We start from the raw sequence: 21,386 nt of genomic DNA on the forward strand, positions 1-21,386 counted from the left end.
GTGGAAAACCTACACCAACATTCAGCATGGAGAGGGTAAGGGGAGTGGCCTGAAAGGACTCCCAAGTGATTGGTGCACCTGAGGGGTGTAAATGACAGGTAGGTAGTGCCAGGTAAGGGAGGGAAGCAGTGGTGGAATTGAAAGACTGGGGCAGATGAATGATAAATGGAGACAGACACTGACAGATTGTCTAATGTTTGATGGTGGAGGTCAAAGACAATATGGGCCCCATTATTTCATTTTGTAAAATTTGCAGCAATAGAGTAGAATTTATCACGAAGAACTTTGAGGGATTGGTGAATTCCCACCCTGGGATGCAAAATAAAGCAGCATTTCCACCATGTACAAGCTTTATTTAGCCATCCATTTATTTTTAACTGTGTTTATATTTATATAATAGTTTATATTCTTCCATATGAGGAAACCTCTATTCATCCTATGATTACCCTCAGGATTTTCTTTCTTTCAATCAAGTCCCCCATCCTTGTAAGTGTCAGCAGATACTATCTCAGACTGTCTAACCTTTCTTCAACCCTCTTATTCCAGTATCAGTTCAGTAAATTTTGTCTGAACTGCTTCCAATATTTCAATATATTCCCTTAATTAATGAGACCAGTACTGTACAAGTACTCCAGATGACTAAAGCATCATCTAGCTAAAACATAACCTCCCTACTTTGGTATGTATGCAATTTTCTCTATTAATAAGCAATAATATTCTGTAAGCTTTCCAGAATTTGCTGCAACTGGATATGAACTGGTTGGGATTCATGCACATCCAGTAACTTATCCCTCAGCTCTGCAATCTTTCATTATGCTTCTTTTCATATTAACATTTAAATATTTTAACTTTGTGCTCCATTTGCCAGATTGATAATTACCACAATCTATCTGCATCAATTTATAGCCTCTTTTTGACTTCTTTACAATTTTTTTGTGCCTTTCATTGTGTCAAAAGCAAATTTAGCAACTAAACCTTTAGTCCCTTCATCTGTTATATGAAAAGCAGAGGCCTAAGTAAAAATCCATGTAACACTCCTCTCTCTGTATCTTGCCAAATAGAAAAATAACCTAATTATGTAGTCTACCCAATTTCCTGTTAGCCAGCCAATCTTCCATCCAAGTCAATATAACCACGTGCATCATTATCTTTTATTTTCAATAATAACACTTAAAAAGTGTCCTGGAAAGTATAAGCACAATATTTTATATTGAGTAGCATTCCAGTTAGCACGGCACTATTACAGTTTGGGGCATCAGAGTTCTGAGTTCAATTCCAGTGTCCTCTGCAAGGAAGTTTGTATATTCTTCCCAAGTGCGCTTGGGTTTCCTCCAGGTGTTCTAGTTTCCTCCTACAGCCAAAGAGGTTGTAGATTAATAGTTCATTGTAAATTGTCCTGTGATTAGGCGAGGGGTTAAATCAGCCGATTGGTGGTCAGCATAGCTCAGTGGGCCAGAAGGGCCTGTTCCCCACTGTATCTCTAGAGAAATAAAAATAAATAATTCCTCATTATCCAGAGATCAATGAACTAGTAAAACATAATTTTCCCTTCACAGAAACGCGCTGATTTTTCTTAAAATTGCTGCATTTATCTAAGGGTGTGCTAGAACATTTTAATAATAGCTTCTCCGTTTAGTAACTTCCCTGTGTCAGATGTCAAGCTAGCCCAGAGTTTGTGTCTTTGCATCTCTCTCCCTTTTGGAAATAAGGAGTTGGATTTTTTTTGCTTCCCAATCCCAGTGGAACTTTTCTTGATTCCAGGGAATTTGGGAAGATTAAAACCAATATAGTTACAAACTCTGAAAATCTTAATTAAAGCCAAATTGCAGACAATGGAAAACTAAAATAAAAACAGAAAACACTGGAAATACTCAACAGGTCAGGTGACATCTGTGGAAGAGAAGCAAAAGTATGCTCCATATTGATCTTTCATTGGAAACAGGAAGGAAAGATGGTTGGTAAGCTGCAGAGAGAGTGAGTGAGGTCTTCCATAGTGTAAAACTGGGGTCATTGAAGAAGGGCCTTCAACCTGAATGATAAATCTGTTTCTCTTCCCACCGATGAGGCTTGACTTAATGACTATTTCTAGCATCTTGTTTTATTAATTACACCAATATTGCCACTATCCACTTATTCCAATACTCCAGCATGACATCTATCAGGACCCTAGGAACGTGTCAACCTACAGCTCCAATAAGCTCACTACAGTAAAACGACATTAATCTGCTATTCAGCGACTTGGAAATAATAAGGTATCTGACTCATCCGGTGATGCTTGTTGTGCACCCCTTCAAATCCCCCAGGCCCTGGTTCCAGGGCTCAGTTTAAATATGAAGGCACAAGAGCCTTCAAATTTAAACTGGTATCTGCAGCGAAAGACAACCAGTTGGAGGAATACTGCAGACCAGGCATCATCAGCTGAGGGAAATGGACAGTCCAGATGATAGGTCTCGATCCGGAACGCCGACTGTCTATTTTCATTTACAGATGCCAAGTGAGACGCAGAGCTCCTTCACCGGTTTGCTTCAGCTTGCACTGTTGTAATGAATTGATTTGTATGGACGGTATGCAAGACAAGTGCTTTCAGTGTACCTCAGCCCGTACGACAAGAAAAACAAATCTACCATTTTTTAATTCCTGTCTCAGCCTCTTACGTCACCAATTGATTTGCTAGGTTTGCTGAAAAAAAATCAATATATTATTAAAAAACATCATAAGGTAGAGGGGAGGCTGGAGTTGAAACTGAGGGGAGGGAATGGGAACAGAAAGGGAGCGGATGAGAGTGGAGCAGCGATGGGAGATACTGTATTCCAATGAGGAGGGCGCTGATCAGGAGTTGTTGCTCTTTCTGACATGGTCGGTCTTCTGAAGCTGGTAATGCAGACAGCGTCCCACGGCATCCTGAGTTTTAAGTGTTCTGGACCCGTGGGATGAAAGCTCATCGATGTCCAGGTTGCCTCGGCTTTCTCGCCCCGCCGTCGATGAAAATGCTGGCGCAAAGTTCTACCCTCACCTATACTGTACTGCTCAAGCGCAGCGCCTCGCCTCGCCCTCCCGAAAGTGAAAGAAAGGAAGTGGCCACGATAGGCGTTCACACGGAGAAATGCAGGAAAGTAAAGAGGCCATGGCCTGCGCCCGGAAACTTTCGCCGCGCCTCGTACCCCGGGTGGTCGCGCTGTTGGCTCTGCTCCGACTTTCAGGTAAAACGAGGGACGGGGTCTCTGATCCAATGATCTAGGCTTCGGGGTTGAGGGTTATGCCGAGGCTGCTGCATGGACTTCCGGGATTTACAGGCACGATTAAGGCAAAGTGAATCTCCCACTAAATCACAGATTAGATTCTCATATCGGTTTCTATATTTTTAAGTGTATGGAAATATTTCTATATGTTTACCCTTCCCGATTTTGGGTGCCCCCGAGGTCATTGACTAGAGGCAGGTACTGAATTGGGTATCGTTGTTTACATCCCCTTCCCAGGAGATCAGTAAGACATGAGAAATACAAGGTCAGTGTAGGTCTCAGGAGTTGCTCCAATGGTGTCATCTGATTTAAATTTACTCGCTTGTAAAGTTCACATGGATAATTAAGGCTTGTCTGCATCTAATATCTTATGGATGGCCTATAGATACTTGGGCTTTTCACATACCTTAGGTTATTTCATATTCTCTTGTCCCTTTCCTCCACACTAAAAAGAAACAACAAGACTGGATGTTTTTCATGCAAAGCACACAAAATGCTGGAGGAACTCAGCAGGCTAGGCTGTGGAAAAGAGTACAAATTTACGTTTTGGGCCTAGACACTTCCAGCAGGACTGGAGGAAAAAACGATGAGGAGTCAGTTAGCAGGTTGGGGGAGGGACAAGTGCTATACCTACCCCTATACCTCCTCCCTTCAGGGCCCCAGAGGTCATTCCAGATGAGGCGATGCTTCGCCTGTGAGTCTGTTGGGGTCATCTACTGTGTGGTGCTACTGGTGTGGCCTCCTCTATGTCAGTAAGACCCGATATAGATTGGGAGACTGCTTCACCGAGCACCTACGCTCTGTCCAACAGAAAAGTGGGATCTCCCAGTGGCCACCCATTTTAATTCCACTTTCCATTCCCATTCTAACATGTCAATCTCTGGTCTCCTCTACTGTCGCTATGAGGCCAAACTCTGGTTGGAGTAGTTACACCTTATATTCCATCTGGGTAGCCTCCAGTCTAAATGCATAAACATTGATTTCTCGAACATCCCGTTATGGCTCCCCCCCCACCCCCACCACCTTCACCATTCCCTATCCCCTTTTCCCTCTCTCACCTTATTCCTTGCCTGCCTTTCACCTCCCTCTGGTACTTCTCTCCCTTTTCTTTCTTCCATAGCCTTCTGTCCTCTCCTATTAGATTCCCCCTTCTCCAGCCCTGTATCTCTTTCAGCAATCAACTTCCCAGCTCTTTATTCACCCCTCCCCCCACCTTCTGACCCCTCATCTATTTTTCTGCAGTCCTGCTGAGGGGTCTCGGTCTGAAACGTAGACAGTTTACTCTTTTCCATAAATGCTGCCTGGCCAGCTGAGTTCCTCCAACATTTAGTGTGTGTTGCTTGGATTTTCAGCATCTGCAGATATTTGCTTGTTTGTGATTGGATATTTTTTCGTGCTTGTGACACCAAGGGAACACTGATACTGTGTCATTTCTTCACAGTGAAATTGATCCTTATTTGAGTTGCTCTATGCTTGTGTGAAACACACACAATCAATTTGTGTGTACTTTCTTCCCTGAAAGACCTTAATGAATCAAAAAGGGTTTTCAACGGGTTTCTGGTTACCATTAACTGAGATTTGCTATATTTTCCATTTCCAGACTTATTTATTTTCTGGAGGTCCAAGGACTATTGGTAGCAGTTCTGACATATTCTTTACTGTTCAACTTCAATGCCTTTTTGGTGGATGGCTATTCTTCACTATACGTGAGGTGCTGCGGTGTTTTCTGACATCACCTGAATGGCCAGACATTAATTTTAAAGTTATTTTCAATCTTGATTTATCTATCTCATCGAATGCTTTTTAATTATTTTAAGCAAACATCAAAGCCCAAGCCTAATGCATCAATCGTCCAAGCCCAAGCCAACTTGATACAATTTAACCTCTTAACTTTCATAAAAGTAACATTAATGAATGTGCCAGGCTCAAAAGACATACACAGGCATTTCCAGGTTATGAATGCCTAATTTACAGGCACCCACATAGAGCATAGAAATTTACCGCACATTACAGGCCCTTCGGCCCACAATGTTGTGCCAACCATGTTACCTAATCTAGATACTGCCTAGAATTTCCCTAGTGCATAGCCCTGCAATTTTCTAAGCTCAATGTACCTAAGATGCTCTTAAAAGACCCTATTGTATCCGCTTCTACCACTGCCACTGGCAGTGCATTCCGTGTACCCATCACTCTCTGTGTGAAAAACTTACCCCTGACGTCTCCTCCGTACCTTTTTCCAAGCACCTTAAAACTATGCCCCTCGTGTTAGCCATTTCAGCCCTGGGAAAAAGCCTCTGGCTATCTACACGATCAATGCCTCTCATCGTCTTGTGCACCTCTATCAGGTCACCTCTCATCCTCCGTTGCTCCAAAGAGAAAAGGCCAAGTACACTCAGCCTATTCCCATAAGGTATGCCCTCCAATCCAGGCAACATTCTTGTAAGTTTCCTCTGCACTCTCTCTGTAGTATCCACATCTTGAGTGAGGTGAGCAGAACTGAACAAGCGGGGTCTGACCAAGCTCTTGTATATCTGTAATATTACCTCATGGCTCTCGAACTCAATCCCATGGTTGATGAATGCCAACTCACCATACACCTTCTTTACAACACTGTCAACCTGCGCCGCAGCTTTGAGAGTCTTATGGATATGCACCCTATTATATTCTGTCTTCAAACTGGACCTTCCAAAATGAACAACTTAACACTTAGCTGGATTGAAGTCACTTCTTAGCCCAGCTCTGCATCCTATCAATGTCCCGCTGTAATATCTGACAATCCTCCAGACTATCCACAACACCCCTTTGTGTGACTTCCATAATTTTAAATTCAAAAGTCTAATGTATATGAATACATATTCCTATGGATGGCAAAACTAGTTTCTTCTCTCTCATCTTTTAATAATTATTCTTTCTTATCATTCTTATGTGGTTTTGATGCCATTCGTTATGATGCTATGGATGTATGATTAGCACATCAAGTGATTTTTGTGTATTTTCTGATTTATGGACAAAGTCGACTTAAGGACGTGCATAAAAGTGGAACTTGTTTGTTACCCAGGAATGGCCTGTAGTGTTTAGAAGAACCTGTACTGCATCACTTCTGTAATGTGAGTTGGAAGCAAAACATTTGGGTGATTGGTACTATACCTCCCAAAGGCAATGTCATTTTTTTCTGGTTTATTATTTAACATTGAATGAGTGTATCAGATAAGATTTGAGTTGGAGACTTGGAACAATATAGCGATACCAAATATTAGCAGTCTCTTTTTCTCGCTGTATCCCTCTCTTTGCAGTTTCTCAGATCTATCTGTTTTGTGTTCAGGAGTATGGCTGCATTGCCAAACATGTCTCTTACTACATGCAAGCATGAGTCAAGCCTTTTAAGAATCTATGGTGTAATAGAATAAAAAGAGAAAATGGCAAAATTATTCTCAATAGCTGCGTAAAGAGGAAGCATTAATGTTTGGGTCAAAGATCATTTGTCACAACTGGGAAAGAGAAAAAGTAGGTTATTTTTGAGTGGTATGCACCTTATTAATTGTTAATTTACTCGTGGTAATATTACTTGGTGTAATATGTACTGTGTTGTGTACCTTGGTCTGGAGGAATGTTCTGTCATTTGGCGATATACATGTGCATGGTTGAATGACAATAAATTTGAACTTGACAGTGGATGGGGAGAAGAGGGTTGTGGAAGCTAGGTCACTGGGGGTGTTTCAAGAGGAAATGGAAACATTTTAGAAAGAACATGTGATTGAGGGCTATGAGGTCGTGGCACCTAAAAGGAAATTAGACGTGAGATAGAACAGTTATGAGCATGTTGAATGCCAGGGTAAAATTGAAGGGCCTGCTCTTGTTTCTATTCTCTTTTGTTCTTGTGATATCTAACCATTATGTGTGGGAATATGTCCTTGTTTCCTTTCTTTGCTTTCCTTAAGTGCTTACCATTGCCGAGAACGGCTATAAGAATAAGCTGGGAAATTATAGGCCAGTGAGCCTGAGGGTAGTAGTGGGTAAATTATTGGAAGGTATTATAAAGGACAGGATATATAAATATTGTGAGGGTACAGTGATTGTATGTTTCTGTTAGAATAAAATGCATCGCTAACAGATTTAGGAAACTTTGCCTTTTGAGGGATATTGAGGCCTGGTCAAGAAGGAACTGATTAGGGATAGTCAAAATGATCTTGTGTATTGTTAGCCATGTTTAACTAATCCTAAAAAGATTTCTGAGGAGGTTACCAGGAACGCTGGATGAAGGAAAAGAGTGGACATTGTCTGCATGGACTTTTGCAAGACCTTTGACAAGTTCCTGCATGGGAGGCTGGCCAAGAAGATTCAGTCACTTGGAGTTCAGGGTGATTCAAATTGCCACGGGGACATAGACACCAGTAGTATGGCTAATAGAATGCTGCTTCAGAGACACCTGATTCAATCCTGATACACAGTGCTATCTTTGTGGAGTTTGCACATTCTCCTGTCATATTCTGAATTTCCCCTGAGTACTCTGGTTTTCTCCCACATCCCAGCAATGGGTAAATTGATTGTTTAAATGGCTAGTATAAGTTTCCCCTAGTGTGCAGGTGAATTGCAGAATCTGGGGAGGGGGGTGTGGGGGTGATGTGAATGTGGAGAGATTCAAATGTGATTGGAGTCAATGCGTGCTGAATAGTTAATCACAGACTTAGTGGACCTAAAACCTGTTTCCTTGCTCTATGATTCCAAGAGTGGCTCGAGATAATTGGGAGTACATTGGAACAGCTATGTTTGGACGATTATGGGGTGTTGCAGTTGGCATCTTGGGTGGTGGAGTGAGGTTGAGAGTGATGGCTGGAGTTGGACCTATTAATGAGTTGCTGGGGGAATTGTTATGAGGTAGATGTTTCTGTGTTGAAGTCGATGTACCTGAAGCTGATTCACAAGGCTATACATTAAATGTTGGTGCTCTGCTGGAGGAACAACACCTTATATGCTGTCTGGGTAGCCTACAACCTGATGGCATGAACATTGACTTCTCAAACTTCCACTAATGCCCCACCTCCCCCTCGTATCCTATCCATTATTTATTTATTTATATACACACATTCTTTTTCTCTCTCTCCTTTTTCTCCCTCTGTCCCTCTCACTATACCCCTTGCCCATCCTCCGGGCTCTCCCCTCCCGCTTGTCTCTCTTCCCGGACCTCCTGTCCCATGATCCTCTCCTATCCCTTTTGCCAATCATCTGTCCAGCTCTTGGCTCCATCCCTCCCCCTCCTGTCTTCTCCTATCATTTTGGATCTCCCCCTTCCCCTCCCACTTTCAAATCTCTTACTAGCTCTTCCTTCAGTTAGTCCTGACCGAGGGTCTCGGCCCGAAACATCGACTGTACCTCTTCTTAGAGGTGCTGCCTGGCCTGCTGCGTTCACCAGCAACTTTTATGTGTGTTGCTTGAAATTCCAGCATCTGCAGATTTCCTCGTGTCTCTGTTATGAAGCCTTGATTTTGTGTCAACGTGTTGTTTCTGTGGATCACATGGATACAAACAAATATCCATGTAGTAATAGGAAAAGTGTTTGAAAGCAATTGCAGGTTTCAGATTTGGAAGAACAATTGTGGACTCTAATCTACTTTACATGTCCAAGTTTACATAACCAAAATGCTGTAAAATTTAATTGCTATCGTGCTATTGATGATTTTTTTCTTGGCTATTGAATCAACACAACTGTAAGAACTAATATTTAAGAAAAAGGAGAAAATTTGAATTTGTGAGGTAAAATATATATTGTACCACTAAGCATTAAATTATATGACATTTTTTTGTGAAATTTGATGTGTTCATTTCAATCTGATGCCAATATGAGGCCGTGAAGTGAAATTGCTGACAAATGGACATATTCAGCTCTGCAAACTTGTTTACCCAAAAGTGAAACGATGAGTGAAGTGTAGTTTAACATTTCAGCCAAATAAATTTGAAATATTGTGTTGTATCAGGTACAGTCGGCCCTCCTTATCCTCGAGTTCCGCATGCGCGAATTCAACCAACCGCAAATCGAGAAAACCTGGAAGTGCTCTTCCAGCACTTATTGTTCGAACATGTACAGACTTTTTTTCTTGTCATTATTCCCTAAACAATGCAGTATAACAACTATTTTACATAGCATTTACATTGTTTTAGGTATTATAAGTAATCTAGAGATGATTTAAAGTATGCAGGAGGATGTGAGTAGGTTATCATGAATCGGGATCGAAAAAAAACAGAAGTTCTCTTACTAAGTAAGTTGGAACAGGTACATCCGGTATTATTTAGCGTCAGTTAGTCAAACGTTTGTCTTAGTATATAGTATATATTTTACCTTTCTATGCATATAAAACACTTAAGAAACGTATGTTTCAGCGCCGGCCTTGGGAACGGAAATTCCTGAGTTCGATCCAGTGACAGACCGCTCCCGAGCGCTCTCCATCCCTGCCGGGTTGATGTGGAGGATCAAAAACCCAAAACCCCAAAACCCAATGTTGCTTAGTAATAATTTTAGCTTTAATTGGGCAGGGCCTTTCTCATTTTATCCTTTAAAATTGTTCCAATCGTTGACCGATTGTAGCCTAACGCTTTTACTATGACCGATGGCGTTTCACCTCTTTCTGATCGCTTCATTATTTCCACTTTATTTTCAATCGTGATCGTGATTATTTTCGTGAACAGAAACACTGCGGATTCAGAGCTCCGCCACCGGGCCCTAATGTCCACTGTACTGAGACAGGTTAAATAAGGTCCGGGGTTCCACTGGGTCCTAAGGTCCACTGCATTTAGACAGGCTAAATAAGGTCCGGGGTACCACTGGGTTCTAAGGTCCACCGCATTTAGACAGGTTGAATAAGGAGCTCGAGCATCTGCGTTTTTTGGTATCCGCAAGGGGTCTCAGAATAAATCCCTCGCGGATAAGGAGGGCTGACTGTACATGGGATATATGCAAAGATTTGATCTCATGCTGATACATATAGTCACCTGAAGTTACATAGTATTAAACGGCACATTAACTGGCCAAATAATTTTTTTCTTCTTCGTCCCTTGTTCTCATTCTTCTAGTGCTGGCCTGACCCTATAGTATAGTTAGACTTGTTGTTGAGACCAGATTTATTATCTTGCATTGTGAGATATGGATCAACTGGAAAGTTGGGTGGAATGTGACAGATGGACTTCAATTCAGACAAGCATGAGGATCATACACTTGAAGAGGTCAACTTCTGTGTGGACACAGAGTAGATGAAAGGGAGTTAAGGAACATTGATAACCGGAGAAACATTGATGTGTAAATCCATTAGCTCCCTGAAAGTGGCAATACACATGAAATTAAAAAGGAATTTAGTACGCCTGCTTTTGTAGGCTGAGATGTTGAGTATAAGAATTGGGACATTAAACTGCAGTTGTACAAAGCATTGGCTAGTTTACTCGAGTAGAGTATTGTACACAGTTCTGGTTACTTCATTACAGGAAGGATGGAGCAACAATCGAGCAGGTACAGAAGTGATTCACCAGGTGTTCTATGGAATGGTAGGCTGTAAAAAGAAATTGGTTTATTCTCACTAGAATGTAGGAAAAAGAGGTGACCTTGTAGAAAAGGGCACAGGGACTCTAGAAGTACTGTCAGTTTAAGTTGAGGGGGAGATTTGAGAGAGGATTTTCCACATGGAGACTGGTATTTATTTAAAATGGACTGCCTGAGGAGATAGTGGAGGCAGGTACAATTCCAAATGTTTAAAAGTTGTTTGCACAGGTTCTTGGATAGGAAAGGCATAGAAGGACATATGGCTAATGCAGACAAATAAAATTAATGTATATGGGCATCATAGTTGGCATAGATGGGGATGGCTACAAGGGCTCGTTTCTGTATTATATCTCTAATTCCATGATCCTTTGATATTTATCATATCCATTTGTATTTTGTCATGTTTCTGCTGATATTCACATCCCATGTCACATCTCAGTATAGCACATCCCTGGGTAACCAATCAATTCCGTTTTTAAACACATCTATAAGTCGATTTTTGAGGGGGGAGGGAGGAGGGGGAGAGAAGGGGGTGGGGGTGTGGGAGGGAAGGGGAGGGGAGGGGATGGAAGGGGAGAGGGTCAAAGGAGAGGGAGGAAAGAGGGGAGGGTCAAGGGAGAGGAGAGGGGGAATAGTTCTTCAGTTTATTGGAAGGAATGCATTGTTTAAAATAAAGTTCTAGTAAATTCCTCAGGATTTTAAAACCATAATTAGTTAACAGTAGATGCCGGTAGTAGAGGCCAGTTGTATTTCCTGTCATCTCGTGAGAGTGCCTATTGTCAAGTGTGTCAGTTGTTAAGCACTTTCATAATAAAAATGTAGCATAACTTCATGTTGATAGGCAAAAACGGCCTCAATCTAAAATTACTTTCCTGCAGTTGGAAGATAAATTAGAAAATTATTGTCTTACTAATGATAATTTTGACCTTAATTATTGCAGAAGGTGACTTAACAGTGTCTATGGATACAAAAATTGTGGAAGCCACTGTGAATAAAGATGTTCTTCTTGAATGCCGTGTGTCTGGTTACAAGGCCACGGAAATTGACCTTAGAACCGTTGCAGTTCAGTGGTTCTTTCAAAAACCTGACTCTTCTGACAGACAAGAAGTATATCATTTCACTGGAGGCAGGCATACGCCATACAGAAAAGGAGCTGAAATATTTGACAACGAATTGAAGAAGGGAATTGCTTCTCTTTTTCTTCCACTTGTGCAATTTAATGAAGAAGGAGATTACACCTGCACTGTTTCTATTAACTTAGAGAATGGAGAAGGAAAATCTTCCATGACTGTTTCAGGTAAAAATAATAAAGCATGAATTCTTCCCCTTATACAAACTGTCGAATTACTGCTGCAGCATATTTGATCAAGGAAGGTATTCACCGATATTTATGCGTGTAGTTGCAAGCAGTTTAATGATACCCCTATAAATTTAAAATAACAGTCAGTTTTAAAGTTTTGAGGGCTTTATGCATGGTCACATAGCTGGGACGGCATGATGGCATAGCGGTTAGAGCAACACTTTGCAGTGTGCCAGCTGTAAGATCAGGGTTCAAATTCCACCACTGTTTGTATGTTCCCCCTAGTTTCCTCCCACATTTCAAAGACTAGGATTAGGATTAGTGAGTTATAAGCATGCTACGTTGGCAACAGAAATGTGCTGACGCTTGCAGGCTGCCCAGCACAATCCTCGCTGATTTGATTTGATGCAAGTGATGCATTTCACTCTATGTTTCAATGTATGTACAAGTGACAAATAAAACTAATCTTTATAATCCTTTAACTAAATCAGCAGTGTTGCACCAATGTGTTGCCATAGTTGCAATTTTGGAACATTATTAATAAATAACACTGGTGGTGAAATTTATACTATAATATAGTGATGTACAGAGCATCTGCACAAGGTGATGTCCTCTGACTTTTTTTTGTGCTGACAATTAGAATTCTGTCAACAAGGTACATTTTCAAACAGTGTTTTGCCATTTATTTTACTTGTAAACTTCTTAATATAGTTGCAGATTATCTCCAAAATGAGATTTTGGAAATGCTGTTGCAAGATGCTTTCCTAAAATATAAAATGCTTTCTCTACTGCAAATTAAATAAATCTTGTCTTGCTGTATCATAATTATATGAATACCTCTATTCATGAGTGTGGAAGGAACAAACCTGTCAATAGATATTGAAATCTGGTGCTGGAGAGTGTCTCGGGTGTACTCTGCTTTAAGATGATGACCAGCCCAGTGATAAGATGATGTTTAATATTCATGCTCAACTTCATATTACCATTTACATGGTTGGTATTTTGTGCATTAAACTACGGAATGGCAAAATCACAAGTTTGTGTTCTGGGAGTAAAGACGTGATTAACCTACATCTTTACACTTTAATTATCAGGAAGAGCTATCTTCAACTGTGAAAATTTTAACATGTGCGGTAATTGTTTGATTCAATAGATGCAAAAGGTATTTAATATTAAATTATGACTATATTATATCTTTACAGCCAAACCAAATGTGGTATTATCTTCAACTGCCATCACAATTGAGAATGGTACTGAAAAGTCAGTAAATTGTAGCAGTACCGGTTTTTATCCCAAGACAATTGAGATGAGCTGGTTAAAGAAATCTAAAGATGGAGAAGAAAAGATTTTGAAGCATTTCTGCACAGGATCCCCAATTAAAAATAATGATGGAACCTACAGTGTTTCTAGTCGTATGAGGTTACGGCCATCGCTCCAAGATAATTCTAATGTTTACATATGCTTTGTGAGACACAGATCACTTCGTAATGGTGAAAAGTTGGAAACCACTCTGAGTGTGAAAGGTAAGTGTTGAGCTTACTTTATGTGCACATTAAGTTTGTAATGGAAAATATAGGCATAAAGTGAAGGCTAACATGTTGTTATGAGACTTTATTACTTTGTTCATGGGATGTGGACATTAACGATAATGTTGACAAGTTTTGCCCATCCCAATTTGTCCCTGGACTGAGAAGATCATTAAGATTCTACCAGATTGCTAGATCTGGAATTATGAATAGATAAGCATGGCACATTTCTTTATCCCAAGGATATTTACAAAACATACAAATGCAGTTTCATGCTTCCATTAGCAGCTTTTGTAATCACAAGGTTTTAACTAGAAATTGAAAGACATTGTTTTGGTATACATGTTTGGAGCACAAAACAATAATAAAAACCTTCAAACTGGAAGCTTATAACAAAAAAAACTTGTAAGGTACTAATTGTGGGGGATGTTATTTTTTTAGTAGAGGCCAGACAAACTTAAGATATGAAATTTGGGTGGCTGGGAGGTCAAGGGTTAAGGGTGAAAAATTCAAGGGGAACATGAGAGGAAACTTCTTCACTTGGCGTGACAGTGTGGAATGAAATGCCACCAAGCACAAGTAGTGCATGCAAGCTTGATATCACTGTTTAGGAGAAGTTTGGATAGTTACATGGATTGTACGGGTATGGAGGGCTATGGTCCTGGTGTAGGTCAATGAGAGTAGGCATCTTAAATGATTCGGCATGGACGAGATGAGAATTAGGGCCTATTTCTGTCCTGTACTTTTTCTATGACGCTGAAACGTAGCTACAGACCAAATTCATCAAATGCATTTGAGAGAGCTGTCTGAATCATGTCATTTTTGAACTAACTGGGATATTAGTTGTTTTGGTTCTAGCTTTGTGTAGTGAGACATTGCTAATTAATAGACTCATATTGAAGGATTCTTTAAAGGATAGTGGACAGGATGTACCAATGGATTGTGATCAAATAATCAGGCATCGTATAATTACATGCACATGATTATGTAAGGCTGTTTATTAGCTAGTCTGTAGAGAAATCTCCCACTGAGCATATTTTTGTGTGGAGGACTTTGCAAAATTGGCAAGATGGGAGCTAGTTTGCTGCATCTGATTTTGATGCCTATATTGATGCTGGGTGGTCCACTTGTTTCATGCTTACAATGTTTTCATATTGTGGTACTTGTTTAGAGGGCACATAAAAAGAGTCAATCACTTTGGAGGGTTTGGAAGCTCATATAAGCCAGACCAGGTAATTTCTTCTTGTGAAGAGAATTTATGAATCAAATGGGTTTTGCTAGTTTTGTGCATTTATGAAAGTTATTTTGTAGTGTGATTTTAAAAAATATAATATTCTAAAGCTTATGTAAAGTCAAGAAATGCTTAAATTATCAATGGCAAAGGAAGATAAATTAATGTTAATGCAATTCTGAAGAATCTCCAACCCAAAATAATCTTCCAACTTTAAGATTAACCATTATTTTTGAATAAATTAAAAAAATATAAATATTCATTATTAAAGCTTTTTTTTTAACAGAGCCAGAAGTTGTTGTACCAGGGGGAATAATAGCTGGCAGTGTATTTGCTAGTGTACTGATATGTTCACTGATCATGATCATTGGATTTGTGATGTATCTGCGATATTTCAGAAAAGGTAAGATATGCTTCAGTACATCAGAAACATGAATAATTAACTCCTTTTCTGTGTCTCACACATTTATTGGAATGCACTCCATTGCCTTAAGTGCATCTTACTGAACAGGTAATTCTTAGCTGATCCCTGGGAAAGCATTTGTTTAAAATGTATTTCTTTGTGATGAGTCGTCAATTCACCTTCTAGGCCTCATTGCAGTTCACAAGATCACAAGACAAAGGAGTGGAAGTAGGCCATTCGGCCCATCGAGTCTGCTCTGCCACTCCACCATGAGCTAAACTATTCTTCCAATTAGTTGCAATTTTCGGCTTTTTCCCCATATCCCTTGATACCCTGACTAATTAGATACCTATCAATCTCCTCCTTAAACACCTTCAATGATCGGGCCTCCACAGCTTTATGTGGCAACGAGTTCCATAAGTCCACGACCCTCTGGCTAAAAAAATTTCTCCTCATCTGTTGTAAATGGGTACCCTGTAATTCTAAGACTGTGGCCTCTTGTCCTGGACTCACCCACCAAGGGAAACAGCCTTTCCACATCTACTCTGTCCAACCCTTTCAACATTCGAAATGTTTCTATGAGATCCCCTCTCATTCTTCTACACTCTGATGAATACAGTCGAAGAGCCGACAAACGCTCCTCATATGTTAGCTCCTGCGTTCCAGGAATCATCCTCGTAAATCATTCCCAGTTACTCCTTCACTATTTGCAGCATTTAGGCATGGAAACCTGATAAGATAGGTATATTTGATTAAGAATCTTAAAGTTTAAATTAAATTTGATCTGAAAATAATTTTTACTAGAAAGTAAAATTTAGACTTCTCCATGCTATGAAACACTACATTTGGTATTGTGCATTAGCCACTTTGTGTTTACTTTAGAATTTTTCAATTTAAAGCTACAAAGTCTATACAACAAATATATGTGAAATAAAAAGGATACATTCCTGGCCCGTTTTCATTATTTTACCTTTTAGAAACCAGGTTGACTAAAATCTATTATGTTTTATGCTGTATAGTTAGGTTTATGTGTCACTTTTAAGCTTGTTACCTCCATTGGCTGTTGATTACACAGTTCTGGAATTTGCTCTCTGAATGTATTTGCCTTCCTTCTTTATGATACTTCTTAAGAGCCATGAATTTGCCCAAGATTTAGCCACTATCCATAAAACCACAGAACATAAGAGTAGAATTATGGCCCATCAAGTTTGCTCTGCTATTTTATCATGGCTGATCCATTTCCCTCTCAGCCCCATTGTCCTGACTTCTCCACGTAACATTTATGCCTTGACTAATTAGGAAACTATCAGCCTGTACCTGAAAACACCAAATAACCTGGCCTCCACAGGCAACTGTGGCAAGGAATTCCACAGATTTCCCACTCTGGTTAAAGAAATCCCTCCTCATCTCTGTTCTAAACAGACATCCCTCTAATCTGAGGCTGTGTCTTCTGGTCCTAGACTCCCCCACCACAAGAAACATCCTCTCCACATCCACTCTATCTAGGCCTTTCAATATTCAATGGATTTCAATTATACCTTTCATACAATAAGCCTGTCATTCCCAGAATCAATCTTGTGAACCTCCTCTGAACTCTCTCCAATGTCAGTACATCCTTTCTTAAAATGATACTTCAAGTGGAGACTCATCTGTGCCATGTTAATTATCAGCATTACATCCTTGCCTTTATACTCTAGTCCTCTCAAGATGAATGCTAACATTGCATTTGCCTTCCTCACCACCAATTCAAACTGCAAATTAACCTTTAGGGAATCCTGCACAAGGACTCCCAAGTCCCTTTTCACCTTGGATTTTTGAATTTTCTCCCTGTTTAGGAAATAGTCTACTCCTTTATTCCTTCTACCAAAGTGCATGAGCATACACCTCCCTACACTATATTCCATCTGCCACTTTCTTGCCTATTCTTCCAATCTGTCTAAGTCCATCTGCAGTCTCCCTGCTTCCTCAGCACTATCTGTCCCTCCACCTATTGTCATATGATCCACAAACTTGGCCACAAAGCATCAATTCCATCTTCCAATCATTAATGTACAACATAGAAAGAAGCGGTAACAACACCAACACTTGCAGAACACTGCTAATCACCAGCAGCCAATCAAAAAAAAAACTCCCAATTAGCCAGTGCTCTAACCATGTGTTTCCTCTAATACCTTGGGCTTTTATCTTGATAAGCAGTGTCATGTGTGGCACCTTGTCAAATGCCTTCAGAAAACCCAAGTACACAATATCCACTGATCTTGCTTTGTTTATCCTATTTATTTCCTCAAAAAGAATTCCTACAGTTTTGTCAGGCAAGATTTTCCCTTAAGAAAACAAGTTAACATTGACCTATTTTATCATGTGTCTCAAGGTACCCCGAAACTACATCCTTAACAATCAACTCCAACATGTTCCCAAATACTGAGGTCAGGCTCACTGGCCTATAGTTTCCTTTCTTCTGCCACTCTCCCTTCTTCAAGAGTGGAGTGACGTTTGCGGTTTTCCAGTCCGCTGGAACTATGCCAAAATCTATTGCTTCATGAAAGATTGTTACTAATGCCACAATCGTTTAAGCTACTCTTTCAGGACTCTTGGGTGTAGTGCAGCTGGTGCAAGGGACTGAACCACCTTCAGACATTTCAGATTTTCAAGCAGCTTCTCCCTAGTAATAGCAACTGCGCTCGCTTCTGCCTCCCGATGATCTCAAATTTCTGGCATAGTCTAGTGTCTTCCACAATTAAGACTGATGCAAAATACTTATTTGGTTCATCCACCATTTGGTTGTCTCCCATTACTACCTCTCCAGCATCATTTTCCAGTGGTCCAATATCTACTCTCAGCTCTTTTTTTACTCTGTATATATCTGAAAAATGTTTGGTTTTGCCTTTGATATAGCTTACCTTAATATTTCATCTTTTTGCTCCATATGGCCTTTTTTGGTGCTTTCTGTTGTTTTTTAAAAGCTTCTCAATCCTCTAACTTCCCACTAATTTTTGTTTTATTATATGCCCTTTTTTTTTTGTTGCCTTTGACTCCCTTGTCAGCCGTCTTTATGTTATCCTCCCTTTAGAATACTACATCTTTAGGATGTATCTATTCCTGCACCTTCCCGATTGCTCCCAGAAACTCCAGCTATTGCTGCTCTCTAGTCATCCCTGTGACTGTCCCCTTCCAATCAACTTTGGTTTCTTACTTATGACTCTGTAATTCCTTTTTACTCCTCTTTAATACTGATACATCTGACTTTAACTTCTCCCTCTCAAATTGCAGGGTGAATTCTATCACATTATCACTGCCTCCCTAGGGTTCCTTTAGTTGAATCTCCCTTATCAAAACTGGTTCATTATACAACACCCAATCCAGAATAACAGTCTTCCTAGTGAGCTCAACCAAAAGCTGCTTTAAAAGGCCATCTTGTCGGCATTCTCCAAGTTATCTCTCCTGGGATCCAGCACCAACCTGACTTTCCCAATCTACCTTCATGTTGAGCTCCCCCATGACTATTGTAACATTGCCCTTTTGACGTGCGTTTGCTGCTCTATCTTCCATGGTAATTTGTAGCCTCCAGCCTGGCTATTGTTCGAAGATCTGTATTTAACTCCTGTCAAGGTGTTTTTACATTTGCAATTTCTTACCTCTACCCACAAGGATTCTACGCCTTCCAATCCTATGTCGCCACATTCTAAGGATTATCCTCAATTACTCCATGTGGCTCTGTGTCACATTTTATTTAATAATGCTTCTGTGAAGACGATTGGAACATTTTATTGCATTAGGGATGCAATGCACATAAAGCATCCATATTATTGTGTCCCCACCTGCTGACGACATATGGGAGTTGCTGCATTTTGATTAATTTGTACAGTTTCACACTTGCACAGATCAGAGAAAAAAAAAGCAGATCTGCCCCATAGCTAAATCAATGCACAAAGTTAATCCCTTGATTGCAAAAAGTGGAAATGTGCTGTTACACAGAGAATAAAAAGAGCTCATGGTAGGCCAGACTGTGACTAATACACCCCGGGAAACACAATGCTTTGCAAAAGATTGAAATCCTAGATATGATAAAATGTATAATTTCCAAGCTGAGGCTGAGCAAGTATATCAGGCATCATATTCAATAATTTTAATGTAAAGCATTCATGAATATTTTTAAATAGACTATTTGTTAAATTCCTTATTTCAGTTTTCAGAAATATTAGTTCTGGAAAGCAAAAATATTTCAGAATGAATTATGAGTAATTTGTGGGAACCTGTTTGCTAAATTTCTTCAAGTGGCTTTGTTACGGAGATAGTACTCATTGTAAATGTGGACATGGCAATTTGTTGAAAGTGTGATGAGATCCGATTAGTCAAATGGTGAAGAAAAGTGGATTCCTATAAAGGAAAATGGCTTTCACATGATGATGCTTGAGTGAATACTGCCGGCAAGCAAAACAAACTCTCCGGGACATCACAGCAGCTGCATCCACTATACACACTTTATCATTTCTGTTGCATTTTCTTTGGTCTATCTCACTGGCCCACGAAACTATCGCAGAGTAGTTGGGCCCCACCGTTATGCCTAAATCTACAACTTCCTGTTGGGCTGAACTCAGGCCTTCCTTCAGCATTTTTAGGAAGACTGGGTCATCCCTCCCTGGATTATCCAACCCTGAATACTCCTCATATGCTTGATATTTACATTCTGCATAACCCATGCCTGTCTCGTCAGCTTTTTGAATCACTGCCGTTATTGTTCCCCAGCTACTCTTGCCTTCCCCCAGCCGCTGCCTCACTTCCCCTTTAAAAGAGCGATATCTTTCTTCATTACTGGCGCTCCTGGTAGTTGCCCACGTACCAGCCCGCACCCCCTGGGCCATCTTGTCCCACATATTCCTCGGGCACTTCGCTTTCACTAACACGTGTATATCTTTAGGGTGCATCTGGTGAATTTCAACCATTTCCTCGAGCTTGCGCCAGAATTCTGAATTCCCACAGGTGACTTTAAGTGAGGGCAACTCAGAAAAGATGCTCTGTTTCTCCCCGGGGGTGAAGGGCTTATGAATAGTCATAATCAAGGTCAAGGGCTGGCTCAGATCATCAGGGTTCTCAACCTGACGTTGCTTGATCTCAGTAGGTGCCATTCTGGTAGATCTATCTGGGTAAAACCACTTCCTGAGATATCCCCACATTAATTCCCACAGTACACAAAATATAAAACCGCAGAGTATGTATTCCACAATCTGCCACTTTTGAGTGCCGGAACTCATGATGCCTGCTGTATTCCTTTGCATCACACTTGCAAACGCATACACTAAAATGCAGCTCCCCGAACGAGTATGCACCTCCCTATTCTGGCGTCTCGAACTGTACTGTTGGTTACCACCTTTCGCAACTGGTGGTCCAAGTCTCACCAAGTTAACATGCAAAGATTCCTCACTTAAATAAACACACATGCACACGTACACACTACGTTTACATCTACCAGTTCAGCTCTCCGCGTTTGTGATACTTTGTGTACCCGTGCACCACCGACTGAACAGATCCAAATGTGAGTGTTATTTTAGAAAAATACTCACCAACTTAGACTGCTAGGAATGCTGGCCACACGATGGATCACGAAGCATCCTACTCCTGACACCAGATGTTGTAGCGTGGATGATATCACTGGAGATACAGAGTCACTGGTAGATACAAAGCAGCTTCTTTATTCGACAAAACAAGGTACAGCAGGCATCATACGGACGGAAGCGCTTTCGGTAGAAAGGTCTGCTAGCCCAATGTGGGCTCGATATTTATATGCTAAACGCAAAGGCAATCACTACCTAAAAAGTTATAGGCAATGCATAGACAATGCTTCCTTTTGAGGCTACATACAAAACATCACACCTTCTGAATTCATCCTTTCCTTCCGACGCTAACATGTCTGGGTTGGTTTCCACAGCCTTTAGGAATGCAAGTTAAATCCATAATACATCTATTTGTCATTTTATGTGCTAACATAGAAGACAATTAATATTTATAAAGTATAGATAATACTGTCTTCAAAACTACAGCATCTAGTCAAACTACGGCACCAGAAGCATCTGGTATTCACACCTTTTTTAGGAAGCGCATTGTTGTGGACTCAATCCACAGTACTTTGTCAAATAGAAGTCTGGTGGCCAAAGTCATTTAAGT

At 40.4% G+C, this 21,386-nt stretch overlaps 1 protein-coding gene across 1 annotated transcript in view; it reads left to right on the plus strand.

The window, feature by feature from the left end:
- The first annotated feature begins 2,160 nt into the window (after nucleotides 1–2,160).
- Nucleotides 2,161–21,386, plus strand: part of LOC134353706 (uncharacterized) — a 51,384-nt gene continuing 32,158 nt past the window's right edge. The window contains exons 1-4 of the mRNA XM_063061991.1: nucleotides 2,161–3,200; nucleotides 11,705–12,061; nucleotides 13,267–13,587; nucleotides 15,108–15,224. Coding sequence (XP_062918061.1) covers nucleotides 3,104–3,200; nucleotides 11,705–12,061; nucleotides 13,267–13,587; nucleotides 15,108–15,224 — 892 coding nt within the window. The 5' untranslated portion in view covers nucleotides 2,161–3,103. The remainder of the gene's footprint in view (nucleotides 3,201–11,704; nucleotides 12,062–13,266; nucleotides 13,588–15,107; nucleotides 15,225–21,386) is intronic.

Source organism: Mobula hypostoma, chromosome 11, assembly GCF_963921235.1.
Source record: "Mobula hypostoma chromosome 11, sMobHyp1.1, whole genome shotgun sequence".
NCBI classification, from domain to species: Eukaryota; Metazoa; Chordata; class Chondrichthyes; order Myliobatiformes; family Myliobatidae; genus Mobula; species Mobula hypostoma.